Here is a 19,018-nt window from a genome sequence, read left to right on the forward strand (position 1 = left end):
ATGACAGCAAAACAGGCTGAACTGGTGAATCCGAACACAAAACAAAATAATAGCCAGAATATTAGTTATCACAATTTTTACCCACTAAACATTGGCATTAGCCACAAATTTTTCCCATCTCTCACACCCTAGACTTTGAAACAGACTGAAATCACCATCGCACAAATGACAATGCCTTATTATAATGAATTCCTTTCCAGTATGTTTCTTAATTTACCCAGATTTTTTTACTTCCCCTTTCAGATGTTTCAGAACGACGAAGTGCAAATAATCTTCCCTTATCTCTTGTTCTAAAGATCAGCATAAATATCTAGCAAACTGAGAGACTCCAGAAAAGACCGTTTATGAAGCACAGGGACAGGCCAACCTGATTCAGACCTCTCCTGCAGCCTTTAAGCATGGACAGGAAGCTCAGACAATTAGCATGTAAATGAAAATTTGCCTTGGTGCCTGTGCGTCTCAGAGGCCAGGAGACAGGAATCTTCTGGGGTATTCTAGCCCTTATCTTCATATTCAGATACAAACCAAGAGCCCAAGGGCCTCAGTGCAACCAGGACAAGTCAAGTCACAACTGTGAGTTGCCAATTGGCTAGACATGGTAGAAATCTCAGCCCAAGCGTTTCTTGCCTCAGGGCCAAACACATGTTTAATTACCTACTAGAGTCTGACAGCTCGAGGGGCCTCTGGTGGGATGGGAGACTATGCTCAGCCAGTCGCGAAGTTGATAGAATTCAGAAAACTTGGATATCTTTGACGGTGCTGAACTGGACATTTTCAAAAAGACTCTCCATGTTTTCAGGGAGGCCCAAGAGAGGGTAAATAATAGCCAGCAATAACTTGTTCATGTTACACCAGCCTTTCAGAGACAAAACTGAAAGACCTGATTAGCCAGCCCCAGATTTCAGGCTGACAGACAGACCCAAAAGGCATGGTTTATTTACAAGTTACTTTAATATACTTTTCAATTATTATATATTTTCTAAAATAAGACAGAATCTAGTCAAACTTGCTTCAGCACTTGCATGCTGCGCCACAGAACATAAAATATCAACAGCCGAAATCAGGCAGTTAGCCTAGGTTTATATCGAAAGTGACGCTACATGGCAGCAAAGCAGAACTGTTTTTAAAAAGTTCATTTTCCCATGGTGAAGAACTTGCTATGAGTAATCTGTACATGCTTGTAGGCACATGCAATTAATAACAAGCACTAAACAATTGCACATCATGCGCTCATGACTGTTGCTTGCTGCACACATTCAATATAAAAGGGTGCACTGACTAACACAGCACAGTCAGCAGTGCACTGCAGAAAGTTCCACCATCTGTGCTCCAAGAAAAACAAAAAAAACAAGAAACAAATAAAAGGGTGTAAATATATGCAGCTATGGTGGAGATGTGTCCAGCACTGTAGCTGCCATGTTACAAAGCACTGCGTTAACTGCCAGCCCCAATTGAATCGACTGATTAGAGGTGGGGAATATGATGACTTTATCGTAATCGTGATAAACAATACACTTTTCTACGCATATTGTGCAAAATCATCCATATGACAAAATGTCTAAAAATCACACTCTTTAATAGCCATTTTTAAATGTCACACTACTAGTGCACTGTGTTTTGCCAGGATACATAGCGCATCATGACAATCACCCATGACTGATACAATATTTCTGCTGTATTGCTCACACCCATGACTGACTTCAATCAAAACATCATAAACATACATCTCATGGAACAATGGTGCTTATTTGCTGGTATCCACTTAGCTTAACTGGCAAGTTAGCTAGCCAGGTAATGTTAACATGACAGCTGTTTGAGAAGTCTTGCGCTTGTGTTTGTTCTGCATTGTTAGCATTTCTAGTCTCTGAAACCTGCTCTACAGTATACACCCTGCTTCCTCACAACATATACTTAAGATATCTTCGCCAGTAGGAAGTGGATGGGGCTAAGAGGTAAAAGGCCAGTTGCTGAATACACACTGGATTACTAATTACCCTTAAGAACATTTAAACAGCAAGCATGGCTGTAAAATCTCACCAGCAATGCTAATGCTACTGCTAAAAACAGCACAGGCAGAGGCAGTAAATACCTTTGGCAAGCACTGTAATGTAACATAAACCATCACTTCCAGGTTCTTCACAAATATATACAATGAGGTATGTGTGTTGGGTAGTATCAGTTATCTGGTTTGAAAATGTATACCCCAATATCAAATCCATACACTTGTATAACAGCTGACCGGCTTGGAAGGTATACTAGAACTATCACGTCTCACTATTGTTCTACTGTGAAAGTTGCCACAGTGAAAGGCTCGCTGACCTGTAGGCCTAAAACTATTCAGATAGGTTTGCTGGAGGTAGCATTCACCTCAACATGCATCCTCAGCTTTTTGCCAAGAAAATAAAGGCACACATAGTCAGCTTTTGTGAAGTCAAAGCTGAATAGGTTTAGGTAAAGAGAGCTTTCCTGAGCAGCAAGCTGCCAAATATCTCCTTTCACTTCCAGTTGGTTAAGGCATAAGGCGCAAATGGAAGCCACTTTATAGCACACAAGGTAAAATAATAACCTTTATGGGTAAAAACAGAGTAAATGGTTTTACATTTGGGAAGACTCCACACTGCTAGAAATAAAGGTACTGTACAGGTACATTTTTCTTTCCTTAAGGCACAAACAAAGTGCCCCCTCAAGGTAGAGTGGTTTTAAGGTCAAATTGTGTACTTTAAATAAGCTTTTCCCAGTAGACAAGTATGTATTTGTACCCTAACATAGCCTAATGTTTTAAAACAGAACAATAAAATGAAAAGCCTAGAGATGATAAATGATACATGGGTTCAATGCAACTTAAATGTCATTTCAATGGGTTATGGTACAATGATGTTCACTGACTAGAAGTACTGAAGTGTACCCTTGAGGGTACCAGCCCAGTGACAGTTTTTTACCATTTTTTCTGAGAGTTTAGCACAGAAATCAACAAATCCCACCCGAGTTCTCTCTAAAACCACTGAAAAATACTTTTTGGTGGAACTTTGGGAAGAACACAGTTGGTAAAATAGGACTAAACTGCCTAGATTTGCTTAATCTACAAAAATCTTCTTTTGTAGACAGAACAATAAAAGAAAATGTTTTTCTCTGCCAGCAATGCAACCGAACCCAGAACAGTGCCTGAAAGGTAAAAGCAAACAGCAACACACAGGAGCTCTGCATGTTTTCCTGGGCACCCCTTACACAAACACTTCAAACAATCCCAAGTTCATCTTTTCATGTGGCAGCAGCTAAACAAATCAAACAAGCCAGTAAAGTGCTCTACCACCTGAAGCAACAACTTCTTAGAGCAAAAACACATCTGCCAGAAATAGTAAGAATCTTAAAAAGGGAAAAAGCAGCCATGTCAAAATGAAAAGCATATCAGATGCTTCTCTATGTGTTATAATATTCTTTTAGAATTAAAGGTTCATAAATGGTTCTTGTCTTGCACTTATGGATCTACGGGGGGTCAAGCATTTAACAGGTATAAAAAAGGGTTATCAGAATACTAGAATTTTGATTTTGTTACCGATACCAAGTGTCAGGAGGCTCAATACCGAATCAACAAAAAAAAAAAAAAAAAAAAAAAAAAAAAAAAAATCAATAAAAAGACGCTATGATAAAAAGGTAAACGTTCAACACATTGTGAACAAGTGTTTATTGAATTGAAAATCAGATTTCTACAGCTTAATTGACATGTTTGTGTTTTTTCATTTAATCTCTATCAATATAAAACTTCTAAATGCATGCAAAATATGAGGTCAACCTGGCACAAGCTTAATTGAGAGTACAGAAAGTTAGAATACTGAATTGTTGGTCAGACTGAGGTACTGAAAAAAGTACTGGACTTTCATACACAACCTTGACATTATATAGAGGTTTTTGACACTCAAATGTCTCATTTAAAAATGTAGTACTGGCTTAAAAAAGATCTTAAGGCAATCAAAAGGGATCTATAGCATCTCTTTTGGCAAAGATTTTTGAGCCCGTCTTGTCAGCATCACATCTGGCTAAATTATGGCCTGATTCCATTTACACTTTAATGAAATGTGTCCCCAGTTTGACCAGTTGACATCCAATTTTACTTTACTCGCATAAAAAGCACCTGAATGTAAACACAGTACCTGTTTTACTTCTGTTCAATTTTTTCCTATCACGATACGAAGTTTTAATCAGTCTGGAGATAACTCCCGTCTTGCATATTTATCCTCTCACCTACCAGTCAGCCCTCAGCAGCCGTATTTCCACTCACATTATTCTACTGATATGAAAAATGCATTTTGTCCACACTTGTGCACCTCCAAGTGGGGTTTAGGTGACCTGATCACAATCCGATCACACTGTGATCTGTGGATGTTTACACCTGGCTGTAACGTCGGATCAAGTGAAATCAGAAAACGACCCAAATACCAAATGTGCCTGTTGACTCAAGGTGTCAACAGGCCCTTTGGTTCCATTTGGCAACTTTCATTTGAAATAGTGTCCAAGACAAAAATATATACTTCAGCATGGTTGGAGGGTTGCGTTCTACTGATCAGAACTGATCCGGTTTCACCCTGAACCACACATTTAATGGAGCTCTGCTGGAGTATTAAACTGAGGCTGCTCTTCCTGCCATGGGAGGAACTCTTGTATTCCCCAGTGTTTTGCTTTGGGCACCAGGTGTGCCTTGGGGAGAGAGAAATAGCCAGGTGCTCCTAAAGAGTGATTATGTTCGCACTCGACATCAGCCTTCTAAAGACACACAAGAGCCACAGCTGTGTGTACACACACCCGGAAATGCATTCAAAGATATTTCACACACTGCCATTCTCAATTCTTTCTCTTCACTAAATGGAACACAGATAATGCAGATCTTCTGAAAGAGTGAGACAAAAAAGCGAACAATACGTCTGCAAAACACATCAAACATGAATCATCAGTGCAGCGGAACCTCTGCTTAAAGACAGGAACCAACAGTCAAAGTAAACAGTACCTCATGTACTGCGTGGTTTCCACACACAGTCCAAACTGAAGCCCAAAAGAACACTTCATCACACAGCAACAATGGGATGTCTAGTTGCTTGTAGTTTTTGGTATGGTTGAAATCGGGAAAAACCTTACAAAACGTGACCAGCTACACTTGCACAAAAAAGCAGATCACCACCATAAATATCAGCTCTAACAGTATTTATCAGCCTTTTCCACCAGAGTTCTAAAAGAGAGTGGGCTCCTTTTCAAGTTAGAAGTATAAACAGGACATTTTCTCCACATATGTGATAACATTCAATTATACATCTCATGTGAGAATCCTGAAAATTACCTTGCCTGCAGCAACTTCAAGACGACAAGTGTTCCTCTCCCGAGTTAATTGCTCTTCCAAGTTAACTGCCAAGGATGACAGAGCAAACGTGATGACCTCACAGATTTTATGTATGTGCTGAGACTCAGTCTAGGCCAGAGGAAGTAAGTGACTGAAAGGTTCAGAAAAGGCACCGCAGGGCTTCAGATAACTGCTCCAACAAGGTGCTAAACTATGCAGCGAAGTGAGAGGTCAGTCAATAGGTCATGAATAGACATTAAAGTTCAAATGCTTAAACAAATTTACAAAGTCACTCTCTCTTTTATCCTTTAAAATATTTTCTGTTAAAAGAGAAAAAAAAACTTTCTGAAGTTCTTAGAAGACCATCCATTTACTACCCAGTCTTACTACACATTCTATATATGGAAGCTATGCTGAAGAAGAAAAAAATAATAAATAAAATAAAAAAAATAAGTGTTTAATTCACTGTTATCAACACATTTACATCCATTCAGCCTACAGCAGTTTAGCCACATTAATTCTTGCCCAAGACTATTTTCTGAATGAGGCATGATGCAGGACAACCCATAAACTCAAAGGTCATTTACGTATTTAATCTTAAAGGCACAGTAACAAAAACAGTGTGTTTAATAGTGAAGTAAAAATGGATCCACTTAAATAAAAGGATTAAGTGAATATTTAAAGTGAACATTTGTAAATGTATCCGACTGCTATTAATAAACCCTGAAAATATTTTGCCATCTTCATTATTCATTTCCCCACACAGTATCTCCTTTCCATTTTCCGGTACATACACAAACTGTGAAACATTAGAATTCTGTTTTCTTTTCACCATCCAGCAGGCCGTCTGCTAAACAACCTAAACTCAATCTCCTAATTTCTTCACAATTCACAGAAAGATTGGACAGATTTGTTTTGGCTGGTCTGCATGATTCATGCTCAGGAGGCCACAGAGACACCATGAGTTAAAATGGGAGTTTAGATACACCAGTGGAATGTGCAAACATCCCACAGAGAGGCCAAGAACTTGACACTGGCTGAGGTTTAATTACCCTGTTATTCACAGAGGACAAACTTTCAAATTTTAACTGCCAGAAAGTTATTCATAGAAAACATATGTACAAATATTGTATACCAAAATAATGAAACAGTTTTTGAACCGTATACAAAGTTTGTTTGAGTGTACCCATTTATAAATAAGAATATTTGGCAGTAGTATGCAGCCTAAAGCAAATCATGTATTTTACTTAGATATGGCTTTGTATCAAGCACCTTGGGAAGTCTGGAACAACTGCACTCTCTCAATGAAATGGAATGTGGTCCGGTTCAAGTGCAGCAATTGAACAGTAATTTAAAAAAAAAAAAAACAACAACAACAAAAAAAAAAAAAAAATCAAAACTTTGGCTAAAAGTACAAAAACCCCACCAGAGATTTGTCCCTTCACATTTAAGACTACAATTACATGAACAGTTAGGACAAATGCTTCACTCTGCCAACTTTACTTTCTAAAGGCAAAAGGAAGCTGTGAAAACCTCTTTTGTCCAGAAAAATCAAACTCATTTGCACTTAAACAATGCAAATACACAAAAAGTGAAGGGCAAATGGCTGATCAGTGGATAACAGCTAAAACAATACAAAGACAATGGCCCATTAGAGCAGTTACTCAAAGACTGGCAATTGTAAAAGTCTGGAAATACTCTGAACCACTGCCAGCTCTTTATAGAAATTGTTTACACTAATCAAGATGTCTTGCACTGCACATTTCGGTGTGTCCCCTCCTTTATCACATCTAACTAAACTCCTTAGCTCATTATCAAAGCCTTGATTATGGATGCACCAATATGGGAACTGCAAGCCAGTGCAGATCTCTAATATATGGTACAAAAACATTTATTGATATTGGGACAAATAGCTACCTGGTTCAGTGCTACAAATCCAGCAAAATGAATAAAATAGATTTTTTTTGCACAGCAGACCAGCGTCATCTGAACAATAACTACATCACCAAACACTGGTTTGAAATATCAGTCAAATGTTTGTCTTTTTTTCAAGCAAATACAGTACATGCCAATGTCAAGATGATTCTGACATCATACATCCCTAATCTTAAGAATGTGGTTTTGTCAAAGGAAAGGAAAACAATATGAAGTGTAGGGTGACTGCCAGGACTATTCACAGCATTCGATTACATCATTAAGAACACCGCTCTCCCATGCCGATAGGCAAGCCGTAACTCTGACTGTGCTCTGAGAGATCCCGTCTCATCACAGTTACTGCTGTTACAACTCTGCAGGTGGAGCATATGTTTTAGACGCAGTCTCCAGAAAACACTATGACAAGATTAGCTAGACTGGTGGACTGATAACAAATAAAACTGGCTACCAAAACTGCCAAAGCTCTTAAATAATAAACTCAAACATATATATCAAACTTAGCCCGCTTCTTTGGGAAACCTCGACCGATTTGGCTTTAGCTTTCATTTGTTATCACTATAGCAACAAATCAAATAACATCAAGTCAATACACTCAAATACACCGGTTAATATACTTTGTAAATGAGATTTCAAAAGTGCTTCGTCTGTTTTGGCTTTTTTTCTTTACAAACCTCCACAGCACTGCTTAAAGTTGCCTACCAAAATGGTGGCAGCACAATTGTGACGTCATGGGAATACTATCAACGACTGCCAAACACTGCTGCTTGATCTTAGGATAGACTAGAAGAAATGCTGGTGACAAACTTAAACTGAGATTAGGACCTGTATTCGTGAAGCTTCTCAGAGTATGAGTGCTGATCTAGGATTTGTTCCTGTCAGTAAAGTCATAGCAAATGAGGGAGAAATCTGATCTTAGATCAGCACATCTACTCTGAGGAGCTTTGTGAACACAGGCCTAGAACTTGACCAAAGTCATAACAATAAATACGCAGTCTTGCTGAACAACAGACATTTTATACTGCCACATCTTTTTTGAACCAAAAGCTTAACTAATTACAGTGACGGATGGAAAAAAAGACTGGAGCCTCCGTTACTGGCAGGAAACATGACTATACACCATCTGCAGCTGCTGATGAGACGTTAAATGATATTTTGGTTGATTTTTCAAAACAAAACTAAGATAATCTATATTTTGGGGATGTTGTGCCTGGATGGCATTTTTCATAATATACCACAGCATTTCAGCTGCACTGAGGTCAAGCCTATGAATTGGTGGTTCAAAAACGGGCAAGTTCTTCTGTTTCTGCCACTGTTATTGATTTACTCCTACTTTTCATACGACTGTCATGTTACACAACCCAACTGCTTGGGTTTTAGACTGCAAAGTGATGCAGTGACATTCTGCTGTAGGCTTTTCTGATACAACTTGGAATTTATTGGTCCCTGAATAATTGCGAGCCAATCAGGCCCTGAAAAAAATCTCTTGAAATTCTTCTGTAAACGTTTCCAGTCAGATGGTTCTGTGAAGTTTCTTCACTGTGCTATATTGTGCTGGAACAGAACTTTGTGGTGAAGAGTAGGCAATCAAAACAGTAGTTTGTACATGGGGCCCCCACCTCAAATGACTGGAACACCTGAGATCAATTACCTTCTTTTCAAAAAGGACATTATCTTAAAGGCTGACATGCTGTTTCCATCAATGACCTTGATTTTTATTATATTGTTTTTTCAATAAAAACATGCCACAGTAAAATGAGAGTTTTGTTGGGTAAATAAGATTGACTTTATTTATTATTATGACTTCGGAGCCATTCATACAGAAACCTAGATAATTCTAAAGCATTCACTAACTTTTTCTTCACTATTGTGTCATGTTGTTTGAGCCCTCCCCTTTCGGGAGGTGACAACAAAGAAAAAGAACTGGCCTGACAATTCGCTGAAGCTGCACAGAGGAAAAACATGCAAACAGTGGACAGACACAACAACCCACATTTGCGCAATGCTGGTAAACACTGCTGTATCGAAGACGTCCAATAATCCCATGCACCATGTTAGCATCTCACACTTTAGTCAAGGAAATATACTGATGTGCAGTTTTGGAACAGCTTAAAAGTGATTCTTCAAGGGCTCTTTACAGAACTGTGAACACTTGTAGATCCACTTGCTTTCTTTTGCATATGACCCTCTAAAGAACCTCTCCTTAAATGGTTCTGTATAGCACCACAAAGAGGTCTGGTTTGTTACAAGTCATAAAATCCGTTTTGCTAAGAGAGCAGGTCTACTTCTGCACTCAAACAGGGTCAGCGACTAGGCCTAACTGGCAAGCAAGTCAGAGAGAGTACTTTAGTAGCAGCAGCCATGTTCAGGTTACATTATGTACAAGATGATTTGCTTGCTTACATATTACATATACATGTGGAGACAGACAGAGAAATAATTTATTGCATAAAGAGAACTATTCACTTTACTAAAGAACCTCTTTTTTATCATGTGCAGCAAGTGGAAGGCTAGCAGTGTTTTAGAAATTAGTGCAATATCCTGCCACTGCACTGTCATGTCATGAGTCCTCACTTCATCATCAACTCTGGGGCCTAACTTGACTTTGGCCTAGTAAATTATATAGTATGATGTGTTTAGTGTGAGAACTTCTACCCCCCAGCGTCGGGACAGCCAACACCCACAAGAAATGGTAGGCAAAACAGTGAAGTAGAAGGTGATTATATGTGGTGCCTATTTTACTTACAGTGTGACTGTCCGGTTGGGGAAAGACTCTGGAGGCAGCACCTGATGGAGCTCCATGTTGCTGCAAACCACTTTCCTGTCCTCCGTGGCCACCGACGGCGAGCCTTTCCCTGCATTTCTGGAGCGCTCGTCATATGATTTACAATCAGATGATACTGCAGAGTCTGAGCCTCCGAGCAGCTCCAAAGCCAAGACAAGGAGCCACAGACCGCAGACCGACATTTCTCGCTCTTCTCAGGCGATAATAGCCACAGTCGACGATGAGAATTCAGCGTAGCCTCTAATTAAATCTCGAAGAAAGAAAGAAAGAAAAAAGAAAGCAAGCGGGCTCTGGCGGGGGTTCTTTGAGAAGGTAGCCGCTTATCTCCGCGAGAAAAGACTCGCTCTCAAGCACAAATCAGGGCAATTCAGACACAGGCTTGATCAGGTCATGTTGGAAGCCGTCGTGCCCAAAGCAGCGGTTTACGCCTTGGTTTCTCGTGGCTATGAAAGCCCCACATTAACGCGGAGAGGTGGTGGGAGATCCTTTGTTTTCCTGGCGCCTCGGTTCAGCATTCCGCTCCGCTGCTGCATCGTTCCTCCGGCACACTAAAAGTTCACCAGCGCAAAGTAGCTAAGCGAGAAAACAGGCAACTTTAACTCGAGCATGCTTTATTTCATTTCTTGTTGCTCCTCTATTGAATCCAAGTCTTTTCTTTCTAAGCTACTCCACGACGAGAGCGCTGGACAGCTGCAGCCGAGCTAAGATAACACACACACACGCACACACTTGGGGGAAATCTGATCACACTTCGATCAAGAGCAACTTTTCCCTCGCGCTCCTCTCATGACACACCGACTCCCAGGTCTGAACACCAAGCAGAAGACAAAGCCACGAGCGCTCGCAGAGACGCCGTGCGTCCCAACTCTGTGCGTTAATTGCATATCCGCATGCCAAAAGATGAGCTTCTTGAACTACAGCAGACCGAGGACTTTTTCTGTCAGGTCTTGAGAATTTTATGCGATATCCACGTGTCGGAAACACGTCTGCGGCTACTTCAGATTAAAGGAGCGTGGAGAGCCCAGCGCTGTAGTCTCGGCGGCTGCCCGTAGTTTATGAACTCCGTCCATTCACACTGAACTCTCCCAGCCTGAGAGCTCCATGTTCCAGTTCCTCTGCTGACGTCACGGCAGCTCGTTAGAAGAGGAGCAGCACTGGAGCGTCCGATTCAATTCCCCAAACCGATTCTTTGGAACGACTCGATTCAAGGAATCGAGCTGTCCGATTCGGCGATTCATTTTAACAGGCACACATTTATTCAATGCAATATAAGCAATAATAAGACATTCATTGGAATTTTGTCTTGTCAGTAGCTCACATTAAAGGAGCATTGCACAATTTTTGTGCATAATTAAATATTTAAGATATAAGGAAAGTCTTTCAGAGTGGTTTGATGTGAAACACTGAGTCAGAATTGTTTGCAGAGCACTTTCAGGAAAAAAAGGTACTAAATCACTGGGGTGGTAATCTCAAGGGTACAAAACCGTTAGTTATGGAAAGTGGAAGCAGAGATTTCATAAAAAATAGTGTTAAGTAGATTCATGCTATATTATATTACTTTATATTTTGTTGTGTTATAATGTTTTAGTATAAGATGAAATCTAAACAATCACCGCAAACTGAGAATTTTTGTTGCACTTGGCAAAGTGATTTTTTTTCTCCTTGTGTGTCAAAATTGTGACCTAATATTTAAAAATGACTTATTTTCTCAAACGTACGACTTAAGGTTATTTCTCAAAAATCTAAAAATATGGATTTTCATAGTACACATTAATACTGTGACTACTACACAAAGTACAAAACTGAACTTGTAGGTTGAAAAACTAAACGTGACATAAATGACCATGGAAAGTTTCAAAATATTGACCAAAACGATTACTTATTTTGGTCATATGGTTACTTCTGGTCACCCAGCATGATCAAACTAGTACTTAAATCACTGGTTTGTTTTTCTAGCAGTGTTGAATTAATATGTTGAAATAATTATTTTCTCAAAATATCCACTTACTCAGTCAACATTACATATTTAATAGGTAAAAACAGGAAAATATCATTCGAAGCATTAGGATTAAAACCTGATGGTTTTGCTTTCTAATGGGAATTGGCTTATTGTTTACCATTAGAGACCACTAGGTTCCTGTAGAACAGCTTTAGATTCCACTAGGAAACCATCAAATGCATCTAGAATCAGCCACAGTTCCCCTGTTAAACTAACAGCAACTTTACTCTGTGATATCAACCCATCAAGAAAACACAGAACACAGAAAAGCCAGCATTTCGAGAAAAGTACTTATTATTTCGAGATATTTAGCCGATATATTGACGTACTGCTGCCAGAAACAGTGGAGTTAGAGGAATGTGCTTTCATGCCACCGCAGAGGACTAAACAACCCCGAGCCTCTGTAAACGGGCAGTTCAGACCAGTGGTCAACCGGAAAGTCGAGAAGACCCTGTGTGAAGGTGTGGATTAACACTGGAGCCATAACTGGACCTGGTGTGATATTTGTGATAATTCCACCTCCTTCTAATCCCTCATTCAGACAGTCTGCTCACTCCGGCAGACCCGCTGACCTCAAGCAGAGCGTCTTCCTCTTGACTGCGCGATGACGTAGGCGACGTAGGGCTGCGCGTACGGACGCTCGGCGCTGCGTTTCCTTTTCGTGCGAATACAGGAGAACATCTCGAAACAAAACCGCAGATGCCAAGGAAGCGCTGACAGAGCAGGAGCGCGTTATATGAACGCTGCTCTGGGATAAAGATGTCTCTTTCTAAAGAGGTACCAGCGGATGCCTTTCCACAGGGTTTCGCGTGGGGAGCTGCAACCGCTGCTTATCAAATCGAAGGTAAACTCCAGCTCCAGCTGACCTGCATGTCCAATCCAGCTTTTACGGTGTACTCCACAGTTCATAGAACCAATTTAAAGGGGAATTCCAGTGAGTTTACAAAATTCCTCCATAACTCAGTGGTTGAGATGTAAGAGTAATTCAGAATAGTTTGCTGTGCAGTGGTTCATCATAGAGCCATTGCCTGATCGGATGTCTGTACAGTAACGTTATTGGTTTAAAAGCAGGGGTTATGATGTCTGCAGCACTGATGTCTACTGTACAGAACAACCAGTGACTCTACACATCTTCTACTACTGGTGAAATAGTGGTAACTGTTGGGGGGAAAAGTTTTATTTGGCAACTTTTTTGGCAAACAACAATGTAAACATGCAAGGTGTTCCTGAGCAGGTGGATTACCGAACTGCTAGACATTAGCCCACCAGGACGGGAGCTCTGCACCCCTGAGTTAATCTGTTCAAAAGTCTGGTTCCTGTCACCACCACTGGAAACAGTTCTGACTGTTTCTCTAGAATGGAAGAATGCCTGCTTGACTGTTATACCAAAGACATTTAATCATGGAGCTGCATTAATAAACTGGGTTATGACATTCAAAGAAAGGAACAGAATGAATGAAACTAAAGATTTACAGTACAAATCATATGCTTCCTGTATTCTGTTTGAAAATAAAGTATTATTTAGAATCATTTTTCTAAGATGTCGTCTTTGATGCAGGGTGCTGGGACATGGATGGTAAAGGCCCCAGCATATGGGACACGTTCTGCCATGCTAAAGGCAGAGTATTTGAGGATCAGACAGGAGATGTGGCCTGCAACAGTTACCAGCTTTGGGAAGAAGACCTGAAATGTATCCAGCAGTTAGGCCTCACCCATTACCGCCTGTCCTTATCTTGGTCCCGACTGCTTCCTGATGGAACCACAAATTATATCAATCCAAAAGGTACAGTATTGTACACGGGGTGGACAGTATGATATTTATCATTATTGTCATAAACAGTCATTTTAGAGCACAATACACATTTCTGAGAATACTGTGGATAGTGTCAGTACTTAAAGAGCAACTGCATATTTGATTACAAAGAAAGCATTATTAGGCCTGTTTAACTGAATATTGTACAATATAGTATGTGAAATAATAAATAAAAATCACTGTACTCATAGTTTTTGACAGTATTGATGCATTTTGTCTTTTCCAACTTTTCAAACCTCAGAAAACAGAAATATTGTGATGCACATTATGTATCAGCAGAACGTCTTAAAATATCAATATGTAACATTTATGCCATATCTAACACCCTTAACTGTACATTGAAAACCGGTATCTGAAGAGTAGATAAGACACATGCTGTCATGCATGATGCACTACATTGCCAAAAGTATTCGCTCGTCTGCCTTCACACGCATGTGAACTTGAGTGACATCCCATTCTTAATCCATTGGGTTTAATATTATGTTGGCCCACCCTTTGCAGCTATAACAGCTTCGACTCTTCTGGGAAGGCTCTCCACAAGGTTTAGGAGTGTGTTTGTCTGAATTTTTGATCATTCTTCCAGAAGCGCATTTGTGAGGTCAGACACTGATGTTGGACAAGAAGGCCTGGCTCGCAGTAAAGTTGGCGACCTCTGTGCACTATGTGCCTCAGCATTCGCTGACCCTGCACTGTCATTTTATGTGGCCTACATGAGTTGCAGCCGTTCCTAATCGCTTCCACTTTGACATTGGACTTGTTGCACAGGTGGCATCCTATCACGGTACCATGCTGGAATTCACTGAGCTCCTGAGAGCGACACATTCTTTTACAAATGTTTGTAGAAGCAGTCTGCAGGCCTAGGCACTTGGTTTTATACACCTGTGGGTGTGGAAGTGATTGCAACACATGAATTCAGTGATTTGGATGGGTGAGTGAATACTTTTGGCAATATACTGTATTTCAATACAAAAAGGTGGTATGCACCAAATATCATAAACATACACCAAAAATATTTCAAGGTTTATTAAAGCTACACTCTGTAATTTTTGGAGATTTGGAGTCCTCTCTGGTGGAAATGTGCATAATAATACTTTGTAATGTTGACTGAGCTTCCGACTCCTTCCCTGAGCATATGAAACTGATAATTGCGAGTTCATTGAAAGAGTATTCAAGAAGAACTCAGTCAAAACTTGTTGACCGATGTCAACATTGAAAATATGTTAACCGATAATGCAAGTGAATTACTACTATTACTGTCATCAAATCGTCATCTTTTTTTTTTTTTTTTGGAGCCTGTGATTGTGACGTTAATATGTAAAGACATGTGACATAGTCCAAAAAACATCTGTGAAATCCAACCCAACAGCTCTGACTTTTACATGATTGTTTATAGGGCTTACAGGTGACTTCACAGCAGCACAAACACACCATTAGCATGCTTTTTTCCTTCTGACTCCTTTCACTTTTACCAAAAATCTTACACAACTCAGCTTTAATACACACCTGATTCATTGTCAGGACATGACTTCCGAAAAAAGATGAATGAATTATTTTATCTTTTAATCTGCAGGTGTTGCATATTATAACAAAGTGATCAATGATCTCATTGCCAGTGCTGTTATGCCCATGGTCACCCTGAACCACTTTGACCTGCCCCAGGCCCTGGAGAATCGTGGTGGATGGAAATCTCCAGAGATTGCAGATGTTTTTGATTCATATGCAAAGTTTTGCTTTAAAACCTTTGGGGACAGGGTGAAGCTCTGGATTACAGTGAATGAGCCTTACGTGTGTGCTAAACATGGGTACGAGGATGGCCTTTATGCCCCAGGGCTCAGAGAACCAGGCACCTCTGTCTACCTGGTGGGTCACAACATGCTGCGTGCCCACTCCAAAGCCTGGCATAGTTATGATGCTAATTTCAGACATCTCCAAGGAGGGAAAGTGTCCATAGCTCTTAGTAGTGACTGGGCTGAGCCTTTGGACCCAAGCAATCCCGAGGATGTATCAGCCACAGAACGATACATGGACTTCATTCTGGGCTGGTTCGCTTGCCCTGTATTTTGCACAGGGGACTATCCAGAGAAAATGAAGACCAGGATTGAGGCCAGGAACCTGGAACTAGGGTTCTCTGAGGGTCCTCGGCTGCCAAAGTTTTCAGAGGATGAGCCCAACCCTTTAGGCACAGCAGATTTCTTTGCACTGAACTACTACACTTCACGTAAAGTGAAGAATACAAGTTCTCATCGCAGTGAGCTCAGTTTCAAAGGGGACCAGGGAGCAGAGGTTGTGATGGATCCGTCATGGCCAATCTGTGGGGTATCCTGGCTCGCTGTAGTGCCGGAAGGACTGCGCAAGTTGTTAAATTACATAAAGGTACAGAGAGATGTTTACGCCACATTTTTCAATCCATGCATTTTGTATTTAATCTCTGAAAGCAAAACCTTGTACCTCCAAAAAAGTAAGTAGGAGTAGGAAACAACAGTCAACAGTGAAATTCAAACTAACAAGATTTCATTCCAAGTCATTTTAGATTATTTGTTTTGGCCCATTTATTATGAAATTTTAAAACAATGTAAAGGGCAGCTGGTATTTTCAAATGACATAAAAAGCTACAACAATGGAGATACAAGGTTTTGTTCTGACAGCAATGATTTACGCATTATCTTACTGACCTGGAACGTTTTCTCAGGAGACCTACAACAACCCAGACATCTACATCACTGAAAACGGCTTCTCACAGATAGGACCGGTTGAACTGGAGGACATTGAGCGCTGGCAATTTTATCAGGACACTCTTCAGGAAGTATCTAAAGGTCTTTCAATATCAGTGAATGTTACAAAAGCTATGTCAAATACCCATTACACATCTCAATATCACAGGATTACATGGCATTAAAATGATTGTAGTTACTGAACACATGCGTCAAAAAAAATTGTAGTGTGACACCAATACCAGTATACTAGTACAGAAGTTGCTCGACACGATTCATACTTGCCATATATACATATATATATATATATATATGTGTGTGTGTGTGTATGTGTATATATATATATATATATACACACATATATATATATATATATACACATATATATATATATATATATATATATGGCGAGTATAAATCATGAATGACGTTTTGTTGATAAATCATGAATGACGTTTTTTGTTGTTCCTCTATATGCAATGCAATTTTTCTTTACTGCAGTGTTTCTTTGCTGAATTGAACATACTGGAGGGTTTTTCTATTTTTTTCTCCAATATAGTAAATCTAAACAAAAAAATAAACATAAAATAAAGTAAATAAACAAATAAACCAAGTGGTCTGTAGTGGGCCATAGATTGCATTAAATATAAACAAAAAATGAATTATTTTTGCAAAAGAATGAAATAAAATGTTTTCAAACATTTTAAAACAAAATACTCCGTTATTCACATCCATGGTCATTCACATAGGGGTATTTAAACTTTTGCGCTAGACTGTACAATTAGACATTGTCCTATTTCCTTTCCAATCACTTATCAACATACCCGCCTTGTTTTCCAGCTATCAGAGATGATGGTGTGAGTGTGACGGGATATTTTGCATGGACGCTCATGGATAACTTTGAGTGGGCAGAAGGCTTCAGAGCACGATTTGGCCTCTTTCATGTGGACTTCTCCAGAGCTGAGCTGAAGCGCACCGTTTACCACTCCGGTAGAGAATATGCAGCTGTGATATCCAGACATCGCACCCACATCAAGCTGGAAAAGACCTGAACACAGAATTTTGTGTTCTCACTATTCTGGAGGCATGTCTAACCGTGATGAGAACATTCTATCCGGACTGAAAAAGGAAGTAATAATCCATAGTTTAAGTGAAGAATGAAAAAAACATTTTCAAACTTTTATAAACATGAAATACTTGAAAAACATGAAATATACAAATGTTTCCTGTGGTCAAGTGAGTGAAAAAAGTCATTTGAAAACATCTCAACATATGAAGTCTGTGCTTTTTCACAGCTTTGAAAAACTGTTTAAGAACTTTCTTAAATCACTTCTGGAATAAAGTATTAATAATAAGGAATAATGGTCTCTATTTAAGCTGAAATGAATGCTGTAAAGTGGGAGGACCAGAGATTGACAGGCAGGTAGTGATTTGCTGTTATCTACTGCCACAGTGTGGCAGAAAATGGTATCACAAGTGTATAAGCTTCAAGTCAGTGGTCACCAACCCCTGGTCCTGGCGATCTGCCTTCCTGTTAAGTCTAGTTCCAACTGCAATCTCCCACACCTGCTCCAGTTAATTAACTTCTTCAGAAGTCCTTGATTGGCTGGATTAGATGCATTGGAGGTACAAAAAAGGGGGTAGCATGTTAGAGGCAGGTTGATGACCACTGGTTCAAGCAATAAATCTGTTTTCACTACATTGTTGAATTTAAGCTGTTTAGTTTTTCAGATTCAAATATTTTTACAGTTTGGGTTTTTAATGTTTCAAAATGAAATGCCTTCCATTCTCCTCAGATCATATAAAAATGACCTCATAGTTTTATGGATACGAAGGGACAGTACATTCATTATAAATAAATCCATAGGTTATTATAAATCATTAAGAAATAACATAATTATTCACCCCCATACAAATCACATGCTAATAATTACTTCCATGCTGGTTTCACATCAAGCAAATGTATCAATATTTACTTAGACATGGTTGTCATATATATGTCATATTTAAGCCTGTCTGAATTATGAATTTTCACCAATATTTTAATGGTTGTATTAATAGTGTACTTAAATGTCATCCCCCTCTTGTTCTGATCAGATTATATATTGTTATTATTATGATTATAGATGATATTCTATATATACATTTTATATATCTGAGTTGATGTGTATCAGTTATATTTTGAGCAGCAATGAAAGGCCTTTCTACAGCTGTTTCTGCAGATCCATCATGTGCAGTAAAGTAACTTGCGAAGATGCATTAGTATGTTTAATTGTAATATTTAATCATATTCTGCAGTGGCTGTGGGGACAGATGAGCCCATTTGCAGACGAGACACACATTTGTATTTGACCAAAGTTAACTTGTTATATTTTGACAGGCTTTTAATGAAATATTCAACGACAAGGGAACTCATTTGCTTAATATAAATTAACTGAATAATTTAGCCGCT

The 19,018-nt window shown here is 39.4% G+C and overlaps 2 protein-coding genes across 3 annotated transcripts in view; one reads left to right on the forward strand and one right to left on the reverse strand.

The window, feature by feature from the left end:
• adgra3 (adhesion G protein-coupled receptor A3) overlaps nucleotides 1-11,148 on the reverse strand; it is a 49,168-nt gene extending 38,020 nt beyond the window's left edge. For both annotated transcript variants that reach the window (XM_017713959.2, XM_017713958.2), the window contains exon 1: nucleotides 10,005-11,148. In XM_017713959.2, coding sequence (XP_017569448.1) covers nucleotides 10,005-10,225 — 221 coding nt within the window. In that variant the 5' untranslated portion in view covers nucleotides 10,226-11,148. The remainder of the gene's footprint in view (nucleotides 1-10,004) is intronic.
• Nucleotides 11,149-12,534: 1,386 nt separating this feature from the next.
• Nucleotides 12,535-18,267, forward strand: gba3 (glucosidase, beta, acid 3). The gene is made up of 5 exons (XM_017713960.2): nucleotides 12,535-12,886; nucleotides 13,601-13,825; nucleotides 15,426-16,228; nucleotides 16,545-16,668; nucleotides 17,407-18,267. The coding sequence occupies exons 1-5, from the start codon at nucleotides 12,802-12,804 to the stop codon at nucleotides 17,616-17,618; spliced, it is 1,449 nt and encodes a 482-aa protein (XP_017569449.1). The 5' UTR covers nucleotides 12,535-12,801; the 3' UTR covers nucleotides 17,619-18,267.
• The last annotated feature ends 751 nt before the right edge of the window (nucleotides 18,268-19,018 follow it).

This window comes from Pygocentrus nattereri, chromosome 2 (genome assembly GCF_015220715.1).
Source record: "Pygocentrus nattereri isolate fPygNat1 chromosome 2, fPygNat1.pri, whole genome shotgun sequence".
In the NCBI taxonomy this organism is placed as follows: domain Eukaryota; kingdom Metazoa; phylum Chordata; class Actinopteri; order Characiformes; family Serrasalmidae; genus Pygocentrus; species Pygocentrus nattereri.